The sequence below is a fragment of the Nelumbo nucifera genome, chromosome 1 (genome assembly GCF_055504915.1).
Source record: "Nelumbo nucifera cultivar China Antique chromosome 1, China Antique-T2T, whole genome shotgun sequence".
Taxonomy (NCBI): domain Eukaryota; kingdom Viridiplantae; phylum Streptophyta; class Magnoliopsida; order Proteales; family Nelumbonaceae; genus Nelumbo; species Nelumbo nucifera.
This window is the reverse complement of record NC_142649.1, coordinates 206,440,621-206,466,867: the sequence shown is the minus strand read 5'-3', so window position 1 is coordinate 206,466,867 and position 26,247 is coordinate 206,440,621. Positions and strand designations below refer to the sequence as shown.

Here is a 26,247-nt window from a genome sequence, read left to right as displayed (position 1 = left end):
CACATGGCATCTTGGAACAACTGGATGACACCTAGACACCACCTAAGCGATGATTTGGAGTCCTAGATCGCGTTTTGTCTTCACTCTAACCTAGTGACTTCGACCACAACATAGGTTGGCTTGCAGCACCTCATCCAGGGCCGACCTGTAGCACATCATCACTGGCTGAAGTGACCTCGACGTGAAGAGCGACCTCCCTCGAGGGGCTTGCCGACCTGACTGAGGACCAGGCGGTGACCTACGAGATGTGCTCGCCAACAAATCGACATGCATATCCTGACAATCCCAAGTTTCTCGGAAGTTGGCCCACGTACCAGATATTTCGGAGAATGGTCAACGTGCATGGCAGTTACCTCCGAGGATCTCGGACCGGTTAGGTACGACCTCCTAGAAATCTCGGATGCGGTGCATGAGGCCCACACCAAACAATGCCTATATAAGGGCACCAACCCCAATGACATAGGAGAGAGGCGAGTAAACACATTATAGCTCTCATACTTTCTGATTTTTTAGCTTGCGATCTATTACGAGAGTACTAACTTAATCATCGGAGCGACCTCATCGGGTTAGCCACCCCGGGTCCTCTAACATTGACTCCTTGCAGGTTTCTCTGAAAAGCTACCTAGCTTGGCAATCAACCTAGCTCGGCACTCAATCTACCCCTCAGCTCGGCCTAGTCAGCTCGACATCCAAGTCCTCATCTAGCAAAAATCCTCCACTTCGGTCTCTAAGTCATCAGCCACCTGAACTCAAAGGCACTCTTGAGCAGCATCAACACCCATAACGAATATCGATTACTGGGGGCTAGACCTGTTCATGGGTCGGGCCGGGCTTTGACTCTTTATTAACAGAAAAATGTTAGGCCCGAGCTCGAGCCTGGCCCGACCAGCGGGCCTACAACTTGGGCCCGAGCCCGGCCCTAATAAAAAGCCTGAAGCCCAAGCCCAAGCCCGAGCCCGAAGCCCGACCTAATAAAAGAAATTCAAATTTTTCCCTATTCAAATAGACATTATCTATTTTTAATTCAAATGTTTTTTTCCCCTATTTAAATGAAGAATGGGCTTACAAGTGAATCAACAACCTTCTCAAATCAAAAAAATTATTCAAATGGACATCACATAGGCTTTTTACTTAGGTTTAACTATAGGTCAGGCCGGGCTGGGCTTGGGCCGGGCTATTTTGGCAAAGCCCGAGCCTGGCTCAAATTTTATGCGAGCCGGGCTTTTTGGCCCGAGGTTAAGCCCACTGGCCAAAAAGCCTGTTCAAGCCCGTCCGGGGGTCGGGCTGGGCCACCCAGCCCATGAACAGGTCTACTGGGGGCAAAAACATCTGTGATGAACCTAGAGAACTCCCCTCTGACAATCAGTCAAGTTCAAGCCTAACTTAGCATCCCTAGTGCTCAGATAAATACCCCGCTACTGCATGTGAACGCCCCTCTCCCCGTGGTAAAGCCATCAACAGTTCCCATCGGGATCGAAGCGCAATAGTTCCATGAGATGAAGCATGAATTTCTAGATGTGAGCATGAGAGCAACTCGACGTATTCATGTCGATGCAGAATAGGTAGCAACAGAATGACCTTAACAATCAGCAGTCTGGCGATAGGCACCTCGGTGTAAGGCTGTCCCCGCAGACCGAGCCAGTCATGGTTCTCATGGGAAGTTGATGGCCAACAGACTAAGCAGCTCTGCCGACTTTATTTCAGCTCAAATAAGCCTCATCAGTCCTCTTTGCGAGGTCTCCCCTACAGATTGAACCCTTCGCAGCTTCTATAGGAGTTAGCGGCCTACGAACTATGCGAATGCCCTTGCGGATCGAGCCCCTCAAGGCTCCCGAGTGAGTCGACAACCTACAGCTAGTAGAGCTGCCCCCACAGGTTGAGATCCTTGTGGCTTCTCGTATGAGTGGACGACCGACGTCATTATGAGGCTGATGCAGCGCAGTCGTGGCCCCGAACTTCTGACTCACACCGACAACAACATTATGCCCTCGCAAGGGGGACAGAACATGTATGTCGTGGTCTCACAAGCACTCACCCAAGAAGATAATCCCACGGGATGACGTAAAAGCAACCATATGAGAAGTTACTATAGAATGACCACCCGCGTAGGTGGAAAGGTCAGGCCGCACATCGGCCAAATAATATTAAGGAGATTGGACTACGAAGTCGCTCCTAAAGCCTAAGGGCTAAGGTGCCAAGCTGATAAAGACCTCGGTACAACCTGAGACCCAGTCGCCCCTTCGGCATGAGCAAAGTCAAGAATAAGGAGAGTGGACTATGAGTCGCTCCCTGAGCCTAAGGGTTAAGGTGGCAAGATGATAAAAGACCTTGGCACCGCATTAGACCCAATCGCTTCTTCGGCATGGGAAAAGTCAACAATAAGGAGAGTGGACTATGAGTCGCTCCCTAAGCCTAAGGATTATGGTGGTGAGCTGACAGAAGAACTCGGCATCACACAAGACCCAATCGCTTCGGCATGGGCAACCTAAACCCTAGTCGCTTCGGCAGGGGTGACCTAAACCCCAATCACCTCTCAGGCATGGGTGAAATAAAAAAGCAGTTCGCATTCATCAGTGTGCAAACATGTTGGATACATTCCCTACAGTGTTCGCACCCCTCGGCTTACATCAACCTCGGATCATTCCTAACTATGCCCAGCCCACCAGTTTGGCACCTCGGGTGAATCCACACTTAGAAATTTTTTTGGAGAAAAAAGAAAGAGAGAAAAAAAAAACAACGGAAGGAAGATTAATTTGGCACAAGAAAGAAAAACAAAGGAAAGACTAGTTCGCTTTCAGCATCATGATGTATGCAAACTTGGTTGATCTCTTCACGGTCAACCTCCACCTCGGTTCTTGGCTCCGCATCAAACTCGCCATCTACTCTTTTGAGAACCAGCTCGAGAAACACTGCGTCCAAGTCCACCTAGGTGGAACAACCTGATAAAACAACCACACAGAACCCCTTCTTGAGGACGGCATGATGAGCTTCGCTCTTGAGGTATTTAGTTGGACTGTAGAACCCTTTGATGGTCGCATCCCTAATAAGGTAGATGCCCTCAGGGTACCTGCTCCACCTTTCCTCGAGCGGATGAATTCGCTCTCGTGCCCCGATAATCAAGACGGCAAGGTCTTGCGTAAGGATGCAAACACTTGGACCCTTTCGACCTGAGAAGCAAATTGGACCGACGCTTACGACTATGAGCTTATCGTATCAGTCATTCTGGGCCAAAAGGAGCGATCTACTCCCTTTGCCGAGCTACTCTCAGCTCAAGAGTGGGGGGCAATTGATGAGGGCGGATTTGGCCCTCTAATGACATTGTGACACATGGCATCTTAGAACAATTGGATGACACCTGGACACCACCTAAGCGATGATTTGGAGTTCCAAATCGCGGTTCATCTTCACTTCGACCTAGCGACTTCGACCACAACTTAGGTCGGCTTGAAGCACCTTGTCCAGGGCCGACCTGTAGCACCTCGTCACTAGCCGAAGTGACCTCGACGTGAGGAGCGATCTCCCTCAAGGGCTTGCCGACCTGATTGAGGACTAGGCGGTGACCTACGAGATGTGCTCGCCGATAAATCGACATGCATATCCCGACAGTCCTAGGTTTCTCGAAAGTTGGCCCACGTACTGGATATTTCGAAGGATGGTCAATGTGCATGGCGGTTACATCCGAGGATCTCGGACCGATTAGGCACGACCTCTCGGAAATCTCGGATGTGGTACGTGAGGCCCACACCAAACAATGCCTATATAAGGGCACCAACCCCAATGACATAGGAGAGAGGCGAGTAAGCACATTCTAGCTCTCATACTTTCTGATTTTTTTAGCTCACGATCTACTATGAGAGTACTAACTTAATCATCGGAGCGACCTCGCTGGGTTAGCCACCCTGGGTTCTTTAACATTGATTCCTTGCAGGTTTCTCTGAAGAGCTACCCAGCTCGGAAATCATCCTAGCTCGGAACCCAATCTACCCCCAACTTGGCTTGGTCAACTCGGCATCCAAGTCCTCATCCAACAAAAATCTTCCACTTCGGCCTCTGAGTCATCGGCCACCTAGAAGTAGTCCGAACAACAGGGTGCTGCCAAAAAAAACCCTTCATCACATTTCATACTTATTTTTGTTCAGTATAATAGATATACAATATTAGTGACATGCCTAGTTCTTTTTATTTTTTGTATTATATATTTTATTTACTTTAATTTTTTATTATTTAATTACAACATTATTTATTAATGGATTTGACCTCAAATGGTTGAATTGTGGTTGCTTATCCACCATTGAGAGGGAAGAAAATGGTTTTGTTTTCAAAATATTTATTTTTATATTATAAAAATTAATGGAGTGGATTTAATTAGTATAATTTAATGATGAGAAAAAAATATATCTTAAATATAGGATTCCATGAGAGAATATACCTTAGATATGAAATTTAATGAGAGATAATAGGAAAATAGTTTTAATTCCAATTAGTTTTAAAGTTTACATTTCATTTCCATCATTAATAAAAACATTTCTTATTTATCATCAATGTTTTCAACTTGTTCTTGACCTAGCCAGTTCGAATCATCACTTAGCCTTGATTATAGGTTTGGTTATGTTGAAACTTCCCATTTTGGTAAAAAACCGTCTAACCTGGGTGGATCAACCATTGACCCATTTGACCTAGTAACCAGGTCACAAGTTGCACGTTTAATTATGTGCAAACTTTTGGAAGCCATAACTTTGCACTCCAATGTCCGATTGAGGCTATCTTTTTTATTTTTTATTTATTTTGAGTGACTTTTCAAGATCTATACGTCGTAAGGGCCTTAGGATCCTTACCTTACTATTTTGTCACAAAAAAAAAAAAAAACTTTTTTTGGCCCCAAACTGCAATTTTAATAATTTTATAAATAAAAAAATTAAAACTGAATTAGAAAAACATATATGTAAAACATAACTATAATATATGCAAAACATAATTATACTATTTATTGATAAAATATGTATTTTTACATACATAGTAGTTTGACTCGTTTGACTTTGACAATTGAATTGGTGACCTATGACCCAAAGGCAAAAGCCGATCAGCCTCCGGGTTGGCTTTTAAAACATTGTTTATCATACTTATTATTGTTTAATATGTCAAATATATGATGTTAAAAATATTCTCATTTTTTTTTAATTTCTATAGTTTTATATTTTATATACTTTTAAATTTTATTATTTAATTGTAGCAACATGGATTGACCCATTTGACCCAAATGGTTTAATTTCTTACCACCACCTAGATGAAAACACTATTTTTCCAAGTAGATTTTGAAAGTATAAGTTTATATGTTATTGAAATTATTAATTTATTATGTATGGATTTAAATATATAATTTAACGATGATAATTGATGGATGACAGTTTGACCCGACCTATGAGACGGAGACACATGGACACTGACTTAGCACGAGCGACAGCTTAACATTGTAGCCTAGTGCGACCAAGTGACGGGCCCATAAAGCAACTCGCTACATTGTAGCTCACAAAAGGAGGAGCTCGCCACAACGCGAGCTCCGGGTTCCCCGAGCTACCTTTGAAGGGATACTCCGAGGCAACTTTAGCTTGCGAGCTAGGGGAACTAGCTCGCCCGAGCTCCCAAGCAGACAAGTCATCCCAAGGACCAATTCTATTAAGGGTAATCCTGAAGTGTTCCAGCTCGCTACAAAGTAGCTCGCGAATAAGCCGCATGAGCGCTCCTCAGGAAGCTTCTATCTGACAGGCCGTACCGCTCAGACTGCACCACGTCCCTTACTGACGGCGCAGTCCCTGTCCTTTCGACAGTCTGCGTCCACGTCTCTCAGCAGGCGGAGGCGTGCCTACCACCTTGGAGACGTGTCACTCACCCAGGCGAGGAGTACATCACAACGGCCACCTGTGCAGCCCTAGTAGGTAACGGCTGTGGCAGGAGCCCAGTGGCGGTTATGCCCGACCTGACATGAGCGCCCCATTAAAAAGCTCTTGGGGCAGAAGAGAAGCTTCTTCTTGAGACTTCTAATCTCTCGATTATAGTAATAACGCGCTATCTACACTCTTAGCCTTCGTCTTCTCATTGCTTCTCCTACAGAGTACTAACTTAAGCATCGGAGTGTTCCCGCCGGGTAAGCCCCCGGGGATTCTTCTTCTTCTTCTTCATTTCAAATATCTTCCAGGAGCCACGTGAGTGCCAGTTAGGAGTAACCAGACCGCGCTACATCAATAATAAACAAAAGCCTTAAATATACGATAAAGTGAATGCAAAATAATAACTTAAATGTTGGATTTAATGAGAGAGAATTAAATGCATTGAATATATTAAAATTACCTCTTTTAAACTCATTTAATATCATTACCAATTATGTACCATATTTGCCCACACTTTTTATTAATAAACTTAAATATAGAGGGATAAATTTTGTCCTCACAAAATTCCATAAATATTCTTAAGGCTATTTGTACCTTTTAAGGCAGTATAGATTTGCAGCAAATTGAGCCTTAGGCATTTGGTAAGAGCATTTGAATAAATGCAAACATGTACAAAGTACAATTCATAAAAATACCAACTTTTAGTTTGGATTTGCATGGATAAATTCTGTTTTCTTACCAAATGTATTTGGTTTTGATGGGTACAAATAGGAAGTTGAAAAAGAGGAGTCATTTTTGGATGCAAATATTTGCTTCAATTTTGACAACAGACTTAAGTTTTCATAAATTGAATTAAACATACCTTGAGTTTTTATATTAGACTTAAATATAACTTATGGGCTAATCTCACTAAACTTCAATATACCTTTTATTATTAAAATGTTAAGAACTGTTAACAAATAACATCACGTCACCTATTTAAATTTTCAAAAACCCCGTTTTGCCTCTTGATGAGTATATGCCCTATTAAATGACCAATAACGTGTGATTGAAAAGATGCCCTATTACATTCAATAAACTCTTGTCTATGCAAGCACAGGGGAGGTACTGAAAAGATTTATTTATTTATTTTTGCTTTATTCAAATTATTAGATTAATTTTGATTTTTTATAGAAATATTCAAAATCTTTTCCAAGACCAGCGAGATTGTGAGTTTGTTAATTTAAAGTTGGAAGAAGAACCACCGACTTGAAGGGTGGTGTCTCAAGGTAGAAGCAATCCTGTTTCACGTTATAACGAAGGGCAATAATGTCTTTTTTGTTGAATTTGTCAAAAAGAAGGATGAAAATGTATATTTAAGACTAATTAAAAGCTCAGTTATGAAAACCCAGAGTATGTTTAAGTCTTTTATCCTTCAATTTTTGGAACGAACTTTGCTTCAATTTTAAATACAAACATGTTAGATAAAAACAAAGATGTTGTCATTGTAATCTTACAAAATGTTTGCAAATTTACCTTTTTTTAGTTCAGTTTGCGCACCATGCACTATTTCCAAACGCAGTCTCAAAAACAATATCAAGGTTTATAAGTAGATGTATGGAATAGGTAAATTGTAGATTAGTCTTACTTTGGTTTCCGAATTTAAAACATCGTAATTTAGTTCAAATTCATTAACCACTGTTAAATGGCATGTGAAATGATGTAAATACCCATTTGGGTGTAATCTATTTTTTATTTTTTTTATCAATCATCCAAATGCCCAAATCCAAAGAATATAATGAAAAATTTTTTATTTCGAAAAATAATTTTGATATTTTCAAAAATTTTAAGTCGTATATAAGGACTAAACTGAGGCATTTTGAAGGCTCAAATACTTAGGTGTTTTAAAATCCAGGAACCAAATTGCTTTAAAATTCAGGTACTTAATCGCTTTACCAATCAAAAGCAGTCGTGAATTTTGATTTGGATGAACACAGATTGTTTACCATTTTTATGATTCCAGTCCATTGGTTATAAGGGTCTGTTTGGTTTGCACGAATAGGGGTCCGGAATTGGAATCGGAATGATCCAGTCATTTGGTTGGGTGGAATCAAAATCCGATTCCCATTCGGTGAGGAATGGTATTCTCCCATTTGAGGGAATGGCTATTCCCGACCCACCCCCTCAGAATCGGATTCCCATTCCAGCCGGTTAAAACAATAAAAAGGAAAATAACGGAAAAACCCCTCTAACCCTCGATTTAAGTTTCCAACCCTCTTTATCCTCTCTCTCGTCACGCCCTCCTTCAAACCTTCTGCAGTTCGGTGGTTGAACTCTGAAGATTTGACCTATATTACTTTGGCCAGGTCATCATGGATCTCTCTCTCCTTTCATCATCTTCTTCTTCTTCTTCTTCGAAACCCACCGCTTGTGCTTTGCTTCCTTGCCTCCTCTTCCTCCCTTTTATCACTAACCGAGGGTCCGTTTGATTCACAGTCAGAATCGGAATCGGAATTGGAATTCTCTGAAATCAGAATCAGAATTGTCTATTCCCATAGTATGTTTGGTTCAGACAGGAATGGAAATGGATATTGAAATCAGCATGAATAGGATTTCATTCCCAAGGAAGGGGCAGGGAATGGCCATTCCCTCAAATGGGAGAATACCTGATGAAGGTAGATTTGGCCTGACCCCTTGGCTGTGCGACACGTGGAAGAAGACGAGATGACCTGGCAGGAATGCCAGCTCGACACGATGACGTAGCGTGGCCATGTCCCAAAGAGAGGCCCGAGCTCCCGAGCTCCCCAAGAAGAGGCCCGAGGTTCCCAAAAGGAATCCACGCTTCCTGGGAGGCGAAACCCGAACTCTCCCTAAAGGATCCCGAGGCTAACAACGAAGCCCGCGAAGGGCAAGGCCGAAACTAGCCCACCCCGGGCCAGTTCGGACCATATGCCAACACTACGGGACAGTAGGACCTACTCATTCGAACTCAAGACTTCACCTCGCGCACCACTCCGACACTTCGGCTCCAGGTCGCGCGACTGTGAAACCATATTTGACAGATCCATACTATGGGGCAGAACGCCTGACTGGTCTGGGTCTTCTGACAGACGACAATCACGCCGTAACGGCCACCTGCCACTGTCATCTCAGTTGTGGCAGAGACGGCCCTGGCAGAAAGGACAGTGGCGGTTATGCCTGCCCCCCACAGAGGCGGTTATACTTGACTTGGCAGAAATTTGGGAGTAAGTGTACCGGGTGACTTCAAAAGGCCTTCCTCCCCGAGAGAAAGAGGTATGTGATATTTGTGCTTTCTGGTCTTGAAATCTCTTATTTTCCTTGCCTTATCAAGAGTATTGACTTGAGCTTTGGAGTATTCCTATCGGGTTCCTCCCCGGAAATCTCCGATTTCTTCTTTGTTTCGGGCATCTTCGACTCCATCAGAGGCAAGATTACCGGTAGTTAAGGCCGACCGGATCGTGCATCATCAATACCATTTCAGCAGGAATGTGAATATGAGAATGGGATCCCGAATCCACCCAACCAAACAGTTGGAATCGAAATAGCCCATTCCGATTCCGATTCCAGATTCCTATTCATGCGAACCAAACGGAGACTGAAATCATTTTATGTTCTCCTACTCTATTTGGGATTGATCTACTTCTTCACTGCTACTATTAACAAGTTTTTCACACCAGTCAATCCAGACAATCGGTGAGTATAGTTCATAGTCGAACTCAAAATAAACTTGGTGTTTGAAAGCTCAGAATCATTTTTATTTATTTATCTATTTGTAAGTATGCTTTCATCAAACCAAGGAAACAGAAGAGACACAATAAGACAAGCTCCACCAAAGATTACACGTTTGGCCAAGGTGGAGGGTAATTTATAAACGAGATAAAAGCTGTTTTGATTTCTGGCCAGGTTTGCCATGTAGTGAGCCTTACTATTGTTTTTCCTATTCACATACAAGAAAAGACAAGTGTTATTGAGACTACATTGAACTGTTCTTGAATATTTGAATATGCCAGATAGCAGAGACTACAAAGCCATTGTAGAGATACACCACGGACTCAGATCCATTCTTGTTCATACCAACAACCATACCGCCTTGCTAATCAACCTCTAAGTTGAAGAAGTTATTGTCAATCCATTCTAGGTGCCTTACCCTTTTAGGGGATGCTCACTGATGTGTATGTTTTTTCAAGACAAATACAGTTGCCTTGCCATCAAAAATATATTGATTTTGCTAATGGGGCGGTTGTTTTTGTTTGAAAAACAAAACCAATCATGTGGTTGAACATTCCTATAGACTGAACCAACCTTGTGCAGTTGTTGATCATGCTATCTTACTTAGCTGGTTCATATGATATTACACACAACACCCAATTCATAAAGCATTTATATAGTTATAAATGCTTGTCTGGTTCCTTGGAAAAGTTGAAAACAAAAAATTCTCAGGAATTCCATGAAATGTCTTATAATTGCCCCTTTCTCACTAGTTTCCTAATAAACCAAATGTACCTTAAGGAATCCCTTCATTCTTCAGAATGAATGGCAATCATTAACCTGAATCACTTGATCATCTCAGAGGTTCAACCCTCCTGCTCCTTTGTGGATTCAGGTAGGCATGGATCGGCCTGCTTGATGGCGAGGCAGGGTTCAGGTTATATATTTACTAAGTCAAGCACCAGCCCCTAAAACTAGATTGCCTTCTATTTGGCTTAACTCTAGTATTACTAGTATCTAGATGGTCTCTAGGATTTGTGGTTACACAGTCAACTCTGTGAGACCATTTAGTCAATAATGAGCCACATATCCAATGGATTCTTGGAATCTTTGTGTTTGTATTGCTAAATGGAAATATAATTGAATTGAGTCCAAACAAGCTGAATGTAAATTCTAATTTGTTTTTGCTTCAGATTTGGCTATCTTATTTGTTTGTGAGAAATTAGAAGGAAACTAAAATGAATTAGTGTCCACTTTATCCAACTTGCACCCCCAATAATGGTGCATCACAGATCCAAATACATGCCAGATTTAACCGATCTGCAAGAAAAGCGTGTAATTTCGGCATTTCTGCAATTTTTGCAATTTACTGTAGAATTCCTGATATTTTCATGCATTTTTCTGAATTTTTCTACAAAAGTATTGTAATTTCTGCAATTTTCTGATTTTCTTGCAATTTCTGCTAAATTTCAGGTATTTTCATGCATTTTTCTACAATTTTCAGCAAAATTCCTGATATTTTCATGCATTTTTTGAAATTTTCTGCAAAATCATTGTAATTTCTGCAATTTTCTGATTTTCTTGCAATTTCTGCAAAATTTCAGGTATTTTCATGCATTTTTTCTGCAATTTACTGTAAGATTTCTATAATTTCTATAATTTTCTGCAAAATTGTTGTAATTTCTGCATTTTCTTGCAACTTTTGAAATTTCTGCAAAATTCCTGATATTTTCATACATTTTCTGGATTTTTTTCTGCAAAATTATTGTAATTTCTGTAATTATCTGATTTTCTTGCAATTTTCTGCAATTTCTCCAAAATTTCAGGTATTTTCATGCATTTTCTGCATTTTTTTTTGCAATTTCCTGCATTTGTTTTGTAATTTCTATATTTTTCTGCAAATTGTTGTAATTTCTGCATTTTCCTGCAACTTTTGCAATTTCTGCAAAATTCCTGATTTTCATGCATTTTTTCTGATTTTGTTTTTGCAAAATCATTGTAATTTCTATAATTTTCTGATTTTCTTGCAAATTTCTGTAATTTTCTACAATTTCTGCAAAATTTCAGGTATTTTCACGCATTTTCATGCAATTTTCTACAAAAAGTTTAGTATTTTCATGCACTTTCTGAATTTTCTGCAAAATTGTAGTAATTTCTGCATTTTCCCTGCAAAATTTCTACATTTGTTTTGCAATTTCTGCAAATTTTGAGTATTTTCATGCATTTTTCTGAAATTTCTACAAAATTATTGTAATTTTTGCATTTTCATGGAAAATTTCTGCAATTTCTGCATTTTTTAGTATTTTCATGCATTTTTTGCTTTTTATTATTATTATTATGGGCAAAACTGGAAATCATGGTTGATTCCGATTTCGGCCTTTTCATGAACCAAGCAGCATCAATCAGAATCTGATTCGATTCTTGGGTGAACCAAACAGGTAGGGGGAATTGACCATTCTGATTCCGATTCCAAGGGATTCCGATTCCGATTCCAACCACGAACCAAACGGACCCAAATTTTTTTTTGGGAAAATTCCCGATCAGTACCTGTACTTTGGCTCGAGTGACAATTTGGTCCCTAAATTTTAAAATGTGACAATTCAGCATTCAAACTTTCAAAATTTGACAATCCAATACCTCCCATTAACCAGTCCGTAATCAATCGCTAAGTGGCATTTGAAAAGTCAAAAATACCCTTTGAATGCCATCTAATTCTCTTTATCAATCATCTAAACATTGGCAATAAAATAAATAGTCCCAAATTCTAGATTCTTCTAAATAGTCATCAACTTTTTTTTGAATAGAAAAAAGTAGGATTTGGGATTGTTCAGTTTTTTGTTAATGTTTGGATGGTTGTTAAAAAGAATTGGATGAAATTCGAAGGGTATTTTTGACTTTTTCAAATATCACTTAACAGCTAATTAACAAACAATTTAATGACCGATACTGAATTATTTGAAAGTTTGAATATTCAATTCTCGCATTTTAAAGTTGGACACCAAATTATCCACGCTATGTTCGACATCTATTTCACTCGATAACCCGAATTCCATTCGGATCCTATGCGAATCAGATGTTAAGATTCGAAACGAATTAAAATCAATTCGATCCGTTTTCACTGCTAATACAGTTACACACTTACACTATAAACCTTCGCGCGATTCCCCCCCTCCCCCCCATCGGGATTTCTCGTCTACACAGACATTATTGCGAAGATGCGTCCATGAAACACCAACCACCGAGTTAGCCCAAAACTCGAGTCCAATTTTGAGACTTGCAAGAAGAAGAAACAAGGGTAATCGCAAGGAAAAAAAGCGTTGTAGTCATGCAATCCTACTCAGTTACAGTCATATCTATTTGCCCTCATCGATAGAGACGAAACATTTGATCGAACCCCGACCATGGCATGGCATCTGCACTATCCAGGGCCCCCAAAATGCAAGGTCTCAATCTTTTGTCCGGACGCATCTCCACAAGATTGTGATCAGCACGTGAAGTTAGCACTTGGAGAGCCACTTGAAATGTGAACTTTCAAAACTATTGGATGGTGTTCAAGATCAAGTTTCTGCACATCGTCTTCTCTGTTATCGAATCAATTGACAGGAAGAGTTGAAGGCAGAAAGAAGAGTGTCAAGGCTTTTCGAAAGTATTTGTGAAAGAAATTAACATGTGGGTTTTCGTTCTAGGCACAATTCAAGCCTACATGCGAGCACTCTGTTGGCGGAGAGTGATGCAGCTCAGTTGAACTTGTAATCGCGGTCAGCCTGAGAGAAGGGGGGGGGGGGGGGGGGGGGGGGGCGGAGGCCGGAGGGTACTCTTGTGCAAGGGAATAAAGAAGAGCAACGGAAGAAATGATTCAATATTTTGCAATAGTAATCACTCTATCAAGTAGAGAGTAGCAGAATTAAATTTGTGCAGCTGACCCATTAGTAGGGCTGAAGCAGAGATGAAGAATCAGTGACCTTGGTCATATCTTTTGGTATTGAGGAATACTAGCAATGAATACATTACATCTCAATTCTCAAGGAAGTTGTTTCTGCTTTATAATCAGTGTGAGTGAGAGATCATTCATTCTTTATTTCACCTGGATGTTTGAGATTTCCAGGTTTGTGTTACAACAAGTATTTTGTAAGTTTGCAAAACTGTTGAAGCTCTGTGATCTCAACGAATATTCCTTTATAAGCTTTGAGAAAAATGAATCCTCTCTTTCCAGAAGCTTGGCTGGGGTATCATACTCCACAACCGTTCCTGTTCACAAAACAATAATTTCAACCCATTTTACCAAAATACTATAAAAAAAAGAATTTTTAGTTCTATTCAATTTTCCTTTATTTTCCCACTTTTCTTTATTTTTCCTATTTCTTGCTAAACTTTTAATATAATTTAATTGCTTACCTTCACTCAGGACCAGAACAAGATCGCTATCTATAACTGTGTGGATTCTGTGAGCTATGGTAATAACTGTGCAGTTTTTGAACTCCTGGCGTATGATCTTCTGGATCAAACCATCAGTTGCGGAATCAACTGAGGCTGTGGCTTCATCTAGAACAAGGATGCTGCTTTTCTTTAATAAGGCTCTTCCAAGACAGAAAAGCTGTCTCTGCCCCACACTCCAGTTTTCTCCATTTTCAACCACTGTAAGAGCCATATGTTTTAGGAGTCAAAACTCGAGAATTCAAAAAACCTGATAATGAATTGCTATTCCTATTGATTAATCTTACCTGTGGTGTCCAATTTCTCTTTCTTTGCACGTATTATATCACCAAGTTGACATTTATCAAGGACCTGAAAATGTGATTTTTTTTTTCAAACATTCCATTTTAAACAAAAAATTGTGAATGCTCATATTTTCAGAATCCACTTAGGGTAAGTTATTATCAATTAGAGTTACTTAAAGCAAGATTGATATCTGGATAGGAGAATAGGAAGAAATCAGGAGGTCAGGATCTAGAATTAGGTAAGCCCCACCAAGGATCTTTTTCTAAAGTTCTACCCGATTTTATGATCCTTGGTATCTAATTGCTGTATTCAATTTTATGGTCAAACAATATGGAAAGAGTTCCATATCTAGAATACAGATTAGATAGTTATGTTCATAAATCAAGTCAATCTTGACTTAATAGACATCCTTGGTTGGACTGACAAATGTTGGTCAATGCTCTAGTAGTTCACATCATGTACAGGAAATAGGCATGCAAACTTACTTGCATCCTATACCCTAGTACGATTATCACTTCATGATGTATGTGTCCTGCGTCTTGTTTTTAAGTATTCTACTTAAAATGTTTTGCTGCAGATAGAAATAACCACCTTCCATACTTCATTGTCAGAATACTTCTCTAAAGGGTCAAGGTTTCCTCTCACTGTTCCCTCGAACATTGTTGGGTCCTGTGGGATGATGCTAAGTCTGGATCTCAAGTCATGAAGGCCTATCTTGCAAATGTCTACATCATCAATTTCAATGGTTCCTTCTCTGGGTTCCACAATTCGGAATATGGCCTGAATGAGAGTAGATTTCCCACTGCCTGTCCGTCCCACAACACCAACCTTCTTTCTTCCTGGAAACTTGCAGGTAATGTTTTTTAAGACAGATGGAAGATGCTCTGCATATCGGATCTGTAAAATTGACAAATATGTTTAAATCTATAAGTAAATAAGTTATCCATTCTGTACAGATGAGAAATTGTTTGCAAGTAAATGAAACTTAGTTGTAAGTACTGCTTTAAACTTGGATGGATTTTAGAAAATCTTGAATGAGGGTATCTTTTTGGTATGCACATATACTAGTAGCTGATGTGGGACTACATCCTAGTTCTGTCCTGAAACGAAGAAGTCAATATTCACAGTTTCCATGGGTTCAACCTACAAGATCTACTGGACAATCAATTAATATGAATTGATACTATACTGACAGTCTAATTCATATCATTCTTTTTGACAGTTGAAAAGCATATGCAGATTGCTTCTTAGATGGATTATAGGCCAGATGGTTTGTGGAATCCTACTTTTGGTTCCTTCTTGGAAGATTTCCTAGATGTCAGTTTCCCTTGTAGCTTTGTAGTTGCACTATATGTAGAAACTGCCATCTTAGGGTGGAGACTTGAATTTATGATTTTCTGGGTAACTCCGCATAAGCTACAGATAAAGGAGCACTATGAACCAGCACAGTTCCAGAAACAATTTTGATACTGTAGTAACTTGGTGAAGTTAAAATTAGGTGAAAAATGAAAAATAAATGACATATCTAAATTAACCTGATTAACTTTACTTTTACTGTAAAATATGATGATTGTGATATGCTTGGCATGCGTCTAATTTACCTTTTTCCTTTGTAGACAATAAAAGAGGTAAGAGATATAGAAGTTAAACAAGAAAATATATTGAACACTAGAGTTCTTGGTCTACTACTAATTTCTTCTACATAAATTTGTTTAAAATGCATGCACATTGTATACTAGTTTTGTTTTGAATGCCAATGTCATCTAACATGCCTACCAGTACTCACAATCAACTATAGTCATTCATAGTGGAATATTACATAATAGAGCCATTTACAACTATATCCATCTACGGAACCAGTAAGAAGAAGTGACCGGGATTCGTAGTGGAATATTACATAATAGAGCCATTTACAACTATATTACAAATTGAAGGGGCTAGAAGAGTTAGGGTCAGGCCAAAAGGGACATGGGTTGAAGCAGTGAGAAATGATTAAGGCCCATAATTTAACAATGGATATGGTACTCAACAGGATGGAATGGAGGATCAGGATTCATGTAGCTAATTTGATATAGTTGGGACAACGCTTAGATGATGATGTAATTTTACCTGCAAATTTTTGAAGCAAATTGTTCCAGCTTGTGGCCAGTTGCTTGGTGGTCTACATTCTTCAATTATCAAGGGAGCTTCACTAGTAATTTTTGAATACTGCAGAATTCTTTCTACTGAGATCATTTTATTTTCTGCATTGCACATGTTCCATATAACAGAGGCTTGCAGAACATTCAGATTCAACCCATATGTCACAGCTAACCCTGCAATACCTGTTAAGATATCCAATTCAGAATGAACTCTCTCTGGTACTTTGATATAAAACCACCAAGTCTCCGGTGATTAAGAATGTAAAGTTAAATATGTTCATGAGCTAGGCCATAAGGTCATGGTTCAACAATATGCACAGTAAACATGCAGGGTGATAGGGCCCTACCATTTGATGGTTCTAACCTAGGAAATATCCTATGCTAATATTTCTATAAAATAATGAGCATGGTCATCTGATTGTTTTTATTTTTGTATAGGAAATTTCATAAGTGGGACACTTTATAATGCTGGTTCTAACTTCTGCACATGTTTTTGATGTCTGTAGGAGTGCCATTCCATAAGGAGCCATTGCTTGGTACAGTGGTAAAATCGTGGGCTGACAAGTCTGTGAACGGGATCATGTCCAAGAGTGACTACTTTGTGCAGAAAATGCCAAATTAGGTAGGAATCGAGTCTACCCCTCTCAAGACTCTGGATTGGTGGGACCATCACTAAGTAATGGCTTTTTTATTCATGGTCTACCTACTGAAAAAAAAAACATCTTAGGAAAATGTATATTCACTATCCTCACTTGGATTGATAATTCCTTCTGGGAGGCTCACAAGCAAAACTAATGAAAATGCAAACACAAGATTGGATAGCATGTTCAATCTGAAGGAAAGCCATTCCATTGCTGACACATTATGAAACCATGGCCTTGAGTGGTTATCAATAAGGCTGAGGTTTGCTTCAAGGAAGCGGTCTTCTTGGTCAAAAGCACGGATTGTCGCAGCTCCTGCAAGTGATTCTGCAAAATGGTGGAGAATCGGAGCTCCTTCAATTCCAGCTAAGCGAGCCAATTCTCTTCCAGTTGGTATATAGTATCGCTGCAGTGATCATCGCAAATATTAGACTCAGTTTCTGAATTGGCTGTCAGCCATAAGCTTAAGTTGTATAAATCCCCTACTCCAAACCTCAGCTTGCAAGTGGAGCAGAGAATGAAATAATTTCTATAACCATCTTTTGAGTGAATAACCTTTGCAATTGAAAGAAATGTCTTACTTGATACCATATGCAGATCGCAGTTACTGGAATAAAGAGGGCAAATACTTGCCATGCCACCTGTGACATGACTGTGATGGTCCCTAGGATTTGTATTATTGAGAAGGCACACCATCCTAAGTTGCCTGCTATTTCCAAGTCTAGCACACTTTGGTCCATAGATGCCTGAAGTCAAGATGTTTTGAGTCTATTAGTACTCAGGACTTCCAGCTTCTCATGTATGGGCTTGTCTTACATATAATTGCGTAAACCATATATGCACATTACATAGGCATAATAAGATTCTGGAAAGCATCAGTTCAAAATGTCTGAGCTGCATTCATTGAAGAATTAAATATATATTTTTCTTTATAAAGAAATATATATGCATATCTGTGTACAAGGTTTCTTCTCACTATTTCTCCCTGTTTTGCATCCAATAATACAGTAGTTAAGCATACATTATCAGAGAATATGGGTTTGCATTCAATAATGTCTTCCACAGTTTTTTCTTGGTTTCCAACAAAAGCATCAAAGGGTGAAAATGAAAAGCAGATCCTTAACTGAAGTATCGAATCAAGATCTAAAGGTCAGTTCTGGTTTTGGGCTTTCCTCAATATACATTGTAAGATGTGTGTGTATGTGTGCTAACATATATGTAGATGGCATTTTCCTTTTCTCCATTCCGTTCTTCCAGTTTATTCTTACTAAATACAGAAACTTGATTCATAAATCTTTGATACATATATTTGGTCGTTTGGGTAAATTGAATTGTTTGTAAATTTTAAGGCTTTGTACATATAGGAAATTAGTTCTTTAAGTGATATTTGATGCTTATACTCATAATGTATCATACAGCCTCCCCCCCATTTTTCCTGCAAGTTATTTCTATTACCTAATTCTTCTCCATTTTTAGTATGCTGTTTCTTGTTGTATATTCTCCTGTCCAAAAAAAAAAAATGAAAACAAAAAAGAAAAATAAAAGGCCAACCTATAAAACCTGTATTAGATGATAAGTTTTTCTGTCATCAGATATCTTATAACTACATGCATGCAAACATGAATAATTATATATTACTCACTCGCTGATCAACAAACACAACACACATACATACACATATGTTTATGTTACCTGATTATTTACCACAAAAAAATTACTTACCCGGTTTAAAATCCTTCCAGTTGGGGTTGAATCAAAGAAAGACATTGGAGCTCGAAGTACACTATGGAGCATATTAATGAAAAATTTTTGGGACGTCACTAGGCCAGCTATTGCTACTAACAAGGCTCGGATCAGCACACAAAGTGAACTCCCAACAGATAAAAGTATATAAACAAGGAAGAGAATGTTCATCTTCACAACTGGCTCAGTCCCACTTGTAGGAGGAGAAGCCCATGCCATCCAGTAGTTGCTGGCTATCTGTAACACTTGGAAGAGTGACTGTGCCAAGAGTATGATTGGGATTAAGGCCCCACGACGTGCTGCAGTTAAATATGACCAGTAAACTTCTTTCCCGATGCTTCCTTTTCCTCTCTCTTCATCCTGCATCAATCTTCCCGTTTTGTCTGTTATCTCTGGGGAGAGATTATGGTCAGATTCATGCCTAGTAATTTCTGCATTTATGATGGTGTGGTCTACCTCAGCTTCACTATCAGATATAGGTCTTTTAGATGTTCTACTTGAATTTTCAACTGTGAGGATTGATTCTAGAGCTTGGCCATGTGCACCAACTAAGACTTCAAATCCGGTATTCTGCTTTAGAAGTTCTTCAAACCTTCCAGCTTGTGTGATCCTTCCATCTTGCACCACCTGTGAAGATTATTTTAAGTTCTGATGTAATATTTTTTTTTAGAGATTATGAAATAAAATTTATGCTGCATATTTTATACCAGAATGAGGTCTGCTGCTGGAAGAAACTCGACCTGGTGGGTGACATAAAGTACTGTTTTATCTTTGAGGATCCCCATCAGGCAGTCCTGCATGAAACAAGTAAAAGAGAGCTCAAAATAAGAGACTGGATGGGATGCTTGTAAAATTGAATCAAGGTTTAAAGAATTTTCTTTTATGTCCAAACTGACTAGCTTCAAAGTTCAGTCTAAGTTCTAAATGGGTATGATCAAGTGGAATCCATTTGGGCTATCTTAACCAAATTTTTAGCATGGGTAGGGGTTTTCTATGTTTAATTTGCATGGACCCCAAAATAGGTATTTCTGTGCCATTGTACCTGATTCACACTAGTGTCCCTGGAACTTTGAAGGGGTTATATTTAATGAAATAACTGTTGATTAGTCTGGATATAATTTGTTGAAACTTGAATGGGCTTTGTACCAATTGAAACCTAATTGTAATTGAGCCTTAATAATAGCTAGACTATTATGGTCTGATGAAAACCAACCTGGAAGAGTTCAGTGCCTGTATGAGCATCAACAGCGCTGAAGGGGTCATCAAGAAGATATATATCAGCATCCTGGTAGACTGCACGGGCAATTTGTATTCTTTGCTTCTGGCCTCCACTCATATTAATACCTCTTTCTCCAATCTCTGTAAGGTCACCACAAGAGAAGAGCTCAAAATCCTTCATCAAAGAACATGCTTTAACTGTTCTTTCATACTTGGCACTGTCATATGCATTTCCAAAAAGAATATTTTCTCTTATATTTCCTGTCAATATCCATGGAGACTGAGGAACATAAGCCCTTGTTCCACTGACCTTCACCATTCCTGACAGCTTTGGTATTTCTCCAAGTATGCATGACAGCAAACTAGACTTCCCTGATCCAACAGTCCCACAAATTGCCACTTTCATTCCTCTCTTCACTTTCAACTCTATTCCTTTCAGTGTTGATCTTTCTGACTCTGGATTCCAGCTGAAATTTCCAGTACTGATTTCTATCTCAAACTCTGTTTCATCTTTTGGACAAAATACTACTGTATCTATTTGAATCTCATCTTCTTGGAGGTATGATGCAACTCGATCAGCTGAAACTTTGGCTTGTGTGACCACTGACAATAAGTCGGGTAGATTGAAGATAGGGTCCTGTAACATTCTGAAGGTTGCCAATGCAGATAAAACTCTCCCTGCTGTGAGTGGGATACCCATTAAAATACATGCCCCTAAGGTCACTACTGAGATGAAGGTGGGGGATCCCCAGAAGATAAAAGCTGATATTGCTGACAACCTTAGTGATTTCCATAGCCAGCTGTACTCGGTTTTTCTCAAGCTTTCAAGCTTGTGTAGGTACTGAGCGTCCCAGGCCTGAAGTTTCAGAGTTTTCATGTTTCGGAGAACCTCTGACATGGCTTTCATCCGGTCATCCTTGGAGTCCATTATCTTGCACTGGAACTTTTTCTGGATCCTTGCAATGGGTATGTTGCATGCCATTACAATTGTTGTTGCCGCTAATGCAGCTAATGATGCAGGACCAAGGTTCATATTTAAAATGTAGATTGCTAGGGAAATTTGTATTGGCAACATCCAAATTATGTTCAAGTGCCACATGAAGTCTGTGATACGTTGAACATCCACACTCATATAGTTAATGATCTCTCCACTAGTATGGCTTTGTCGGGATTGACTTGATAGGTGTAGACCCTTCTTATAAATTTGGGATATCAGGGCTACTCTCAATCGAAGAACTAACTGGCGAGCCCCAAAGATCCATTGCCTCTGGGACATGGTCTCAATCATTTTGGCACCTAGAAAAGCCAATGCTAGAAGGTATCCACTCCTCAAGCTGCGTTCTTTTCTCTCATTTAGAAACTTCACAAAGTCGTCAATCAAGTATGGGCCAACATATGATGTTCCAGCACTGATCACTGCAAAGATTGCATTTATCGTTGCTTTCTTACTGATAAACAGAAAGATTGCCTTGTAGATGGATGGATCTGTGGTGCTATCCCTCTCCTTGACACAGTTTAGGCTGTCATCAAAAGAATGAGAAAGGAATCCTGCAGAGTCCTTAATGTCAACATCAGGAATCTCATCCTGTTCAAGGGATTTCTTGACCCCAACTGCAAACAGTGGGTTAAGCCATGAGAACGTAATTAGTTGGAGAAGAGTAGCACTTCCATATGGAGATTTCCTATTTCCTTCTGCGTGTTTTTCAGTTGTCCCGTTGAGAAGTGCGTCTGTGATGTCATTTTCAAAGAAGTAGATTCCTGTGGTCCCTTTAATTGAAATTCCCAACAGGTAGATGGAGGCAAATAGACCAAGGAAGTTGACATAATCTCCTATTCTGGGGGACCTTTGGTCTGTAAGAATGTAGTTGATATCAAGAGAAGTACAGATAACTGATTGCAAGAAGCTGTATACCCACCATCCTCTCAGAGTCAAAGGAAGCTTCAAGGACCTTGCTCTTGAAATATTGACAAGTGCAATTAATGTAATCATCCATGAAATTGTTTGCATGGTTTCTGCCAAAAAATATGACATTGTGGATTTGCAACGAATTCGATTTCCATTCAGAAGCATTAGAAGCATAAGAAAGTGGCTTCCAAATAGCAAAATAGAGCAGCCTATATTGGCTTTGTAAGAGAGGCTGAGTCTTACACCAGAGGAGTATATTTGTGCTCCTTTCTGTGTGCTTTTTGATCTCTGTATGCATGATTCTCTCAATATTTTCTGTAAAAGGTATATTAATAAACTCCCAAGGAACCCAAGTTGGAGAATTATGATGATGTCCTCCCTGAAACAAGGTGACCTTAACTGCATCCATTCTCTCCAATTTTGAAGCTCAAGATCTTTTGCACATTAAGAAATGATGTTAGTGAATCAAAAAAGGCCCAGGGCCAAGAAGTTACAGTCATATATCATTGCTTTTATTCATTATTACTTGTGCTGTTTGCCTGTTCCCCTCCTACTCTAGGTGATTTAAGACAAAAATATCTCAGTATTTTTCATGTTGACTACATGATCACTTGCTTGGCTAAATGGATAATATTTATTGAAGTTTTTGTTTTGGGTACTTTGTCTCTCCTGGTGGTAGAAATATATATTTTGCGAAGTATCAAGGGCTGAATATTCAAGTTTACTTCGTTTTTCTGCTAGGATCTTCTCAAGAACAGTACCAGATACAGCCAAGTTGGCAATTCTTTACAATGAATTTATTAAAAAATTCATCCCTCTGCGCACCCCATATTCGACCTTGGAACTCAGTATAGACATTTATAGTCAAAACCTTAATCTGGATACCATTCTGTCTAAAAGAATTGATAACCAGTCTTAATCTATATTGCGACTTTTTTGTGTACATTCTCTCCTTAGGTGGAATTTTGCATCTATTGCTTCTATAAGCATAGACTATTCACATTCTAAGGAGGCTATAAGTTATGGCAGGACGGGAGTGGGCCTGGAGCAATAATTGTAGCAGCAGTAATCCCACCACTCAGCAGTATCCTGAGTATGTATATCTAACCTATTTTTCTCAAGTGCTTAAGAAAAAAGTTTTTCATTTCTTTGATAGATTTGGTATTCATTTCAGAAATGTATATCTTTTAATATCAAAACTTTCCTGCCTACCAGTATGCATGCTTCCTTAAAGGCTTTAAGGAAATCTGAACTTTGAGGACTCTAACAAGAGATGACCAAAATTTCATCTCTGTGTTGTCATGATATGTTTCATTCTCACTGAGCATTATTGCATACCCATTATATGGCATGCTTTATTTCCTCAACTAAGTTGCATTTTTACTTCCTACATATCAACTGCTCTTATTTATCTCTTTGGTCAAGCTATATCAAGATTCTAGGTTTAATCATTTTCTTTTCCCAGAGAATTATTCCCATCAATAACAGAGTGTTCATATACTAGATACATATAGAGGGCCTGAAGCAATAATTGTAGGTTCCATAAAGTCAAGCTAGGTTTTATGTAAATTTCACTGTACCTTTTCAGGCCTCTGCACATGTCACAGGTTGGATAGTGCTATCATTTGATCAATATGGGAGACCTCCTATATAGAGTGGTGGATCCCATCCTCGACACTCCAATGGATGCACACATATATGAATTGTGCAAAAACACACATTATACAACTACAATTAGGTCATAGATTACCTTTTATCAAATGGATTATTCCTTTCTGCGCTCTTATTTGATGAAACAATAAAACCATTCTGTGGTTAAATAGAATCAATTTCAAAAGGAGTTTGTTTGTTGACTTCCAGCACTCTACTAATGCTCATTGAGCATAAATGTCCTATAACATTATAGTCATAATTCAAGCCAAGGTTATTTGTGATTACAACACAACTTGAATTTGAAACTTCAATCATTGGTTCACATTCTCTGCAGAATCTTTTGGCTAGAAAGAAAGGTTATTTGTGATTACAATCTCTTTGTATGGAAGATTGATTTAGTCAAATTACTTGTATGGAATAATGGCAGTTCTACATTTGTACAGGTGTTACAGTTTGTTCTAGTAGGCAGTTAGTATACGGCAGAAAAGAAATTCTGCATGCTTCAGTGGTACCCATGGGCCATGGCACACAAGGAGATGGAACCCATCATTTCAATAATAGAGAATGTATATGGATGGTAATGGTCATAAGATTTGTCTGTTTCTGGTAGATGGAACATTTTGGATCTTCATTGCATTTTTGGTTGTCTACATGATAGTATCGGATGATCACTTCATGTTTCCTTTTTACCATTTTGTTAAAATAGCAGTGGAAAATGACACAATCTATGGAACCCTGACTGGAAACAATCTATGGAACCCTGACTGGAACCAATATCTCCCTTCTAAGGAACACTCCACAGCTACTAAACTTATGCGCTTTATATATATATATATATATATATATATATATATATGTGTGTGTGTGTGTGTGTAAAGTGTTTAGCATGCTTGCAACCACAGAAAGTAATATTGTTTGAGAGATATATCAATCAGAACCACAGAATACCTCTTAATACTAGCTTTCGTTTTTTTTCCATGATTAAATAAGAAGTCCATAAGTTTTGCAAAGATATATTTCATATTTCCTTTACTTATGTCTTTTTCTCCTCAGTTTTGGGTTTTGGCTTAGTGGAGTTTGAAAGACTTGGACCAACACTAATTTGTGCAGGCAACAATCTTATTGGTACTGCACCAGCCGGCTTAGTGAATTATACAGAAAGTAATCAACCCCTAGAGTCCACATATAATACAAGAAGCAAATTTATCTTCCTTGAGTCTTATTTCTAATTTATTTGTAAGCTTCAGCCTTCAGTTTTTCAAACATCACATCCTTTAAAACACCAATACATTGCAACATAACAAAACTAAACATAGTCTCAATGAAGCCAGATACTACTGTTTTTGGCCTTTTAAGAAATGTATTCACATCCGGAAGAATCTGCAAACTGAAGTCACAAATGGGCTAACTTTAAACCTATCAGTTTCAGTTCCTATCCAGAATGGAAGAACACTATAGGTGTACCATAGTTTTCAGTTTTAAGCAGCTGTTAACTCCTAAAACTTTTCTTTCATTTCATTCACAGACAATCTTTCTAAGATCAGTGGGAGCTTACTTGTCATAATGTTTAAATGTAGCATCTCCTCATAGAAACGCTTCTCCACCCACTTCTTCACCTTGTTCGAAAGCCCCTTCGACCACAACTAGCAGGAAGGGTAAGACTATTGTGAAGTCTAGGAAAATGTTCCAGAAAAAGAGAGTGAGCTCATTTTAGTTCTGAAGATTGACAGAAACAACTAAGAAGTGGGTGCAACGGGGAGAGATGGGATTCTTGTTCAAGCATATCTGGTTATAGGGATGAGTTTGTACGTTGGTAGTTTTTGCCATGTAGGAAGTTGGGTTTGAGAGGGAATGTCACGTGGCTCGTTCTTCTGAAGGCGGTCTTTTGGATGGTTGTTTGAACTCAGGTTGGTGTTTGCTAGTGTAACCTTTGAAGGTGTATATGAGAAGCAAGTGTTAATTTTAGTGGTTCAGTGGTTAAGATGATAGCTATATTAGCAGTTCGGTGCAGTGTTAGTGTTAGGAGTAGGACACAAAGAATAAAAGATTTGTCGTCACCTCACTAATCATATGGTTCCCATCATCGACGTGGCCTATTTCTAGGATGTCAACGTGGCAAATATTAATGTTCTGTAATGCACCGCCACTGTCAATTACTGCTTAGTGGTGATATGATCATGAAATGGGCTTGTAAATATGACCCAAAAACCAGTTCATTTGTGAACTAGACAATGGACTGAACTTGAAGAACACAAATTGCAGTAGAAGTACAGAGGTTGAGTCGGCATTGTCTCATCTCATATTAGTCCCTATCAGGATTGATCATAACTAGGCCTGATCTATATGAGGCAGATTGTTGCTGAATCTGTCTCTCCCTTCAAGCAAAAGGATTAAGACCCATTTTGTGTTGCAAATGAAATTCTTAAGACCATGCATTTTACTCCGAATAAAATGATTTGAACCAAGATTCAAAGTATATATTCATATATGTGTCGTTGTTTAGGGTTATTGAAAATGCTTGGATTGTCAATTGATGGATAACATGTTCTCAAATCTCAATGTCTTAGGAATAAATTGATTTTATTTTCTATAATAGGAAGGGTTTTTACTTTTTTTCAAGGTTCAAAGTATCG

At 39.0% G+C, this 26,247-nt stretch overlaps 1 protein-coding gene and 1 long non-coding RNA gene across 5 annotated transcripts; one reads left to right on the top strand and one right to left on the bottom strand.

Moving 5' to 3' along the window:
• Positions 1 to 13,505: 13,505 nt before the first annotated feature.
• Positions 13,506 to 19,543, top strand: LOC148804408 (uncharacterized). Of its 2 annotated transcripts, none has more exons than XR_016080990.1 (5): positions 13,506 to 13,645; positions 13,999 to 14,230; positions 14,924 to 15,165; positions 16,960 to 18,243; positions 18,837 to 19,543. It is a non-coding gene; the product is annotated as an uncharacterized LOC148804408 (long non-coding RNA). The 2 variants fall into 2 exon arrangements; XR_016080991.1 differs by having other exon boundaries at positions 14,890 to 15,165.
• On the bottom strand, positions 13,541 to 25,381 carry LOC104610442 (putative ABC transporter C family member 15). 3 transcript variants are annotated; one of them, XM_088895949.1, is made up of 11 exons: positions 25,170 to 25,381; positions 20,051 to 22,395; positions 19,545 to 19,631; positions 18,817 to 19,464; positions 17,676 to 17,840; positions 17,206 to 17,500; positions 16,422 to 16,636; positions 14,904 to 15,209; positions 14,315 to 14,378; positions 13,989 to 14,228; positions 13,541 to 13,841 (listed from the first exon to the last, which is right to left on the bottom strand). In XM_088895949.1, exons 1-11 carry the CDS (start codon positions 25,192 to 25,194, stop codon positions 13,669 to 13,671), a joined length of 4,563 nt encoding a protein of 1,520 aa, XP_088752075.1. In that variant the 5' UTR covers positions 25,195 to 25,381; the 3' UTR covers positions 13,541 to 13,668. The 3 variants fall into 3 exon arrangements, with proteins under 3 accessions (XP_088752075.1, XP_088752077.1, XP_088752076.1); XM_088895951.1 differs by having other exon boundaries at positions 20,051 to 21,906; positions 25,170 to 25,380; XM_088895950.1 differs by lacking the exon at positions 17,676 to 17,840.
• Between the last annotated feature and the right edge of the window lie 866 nt (positions 25,382 to 26,247).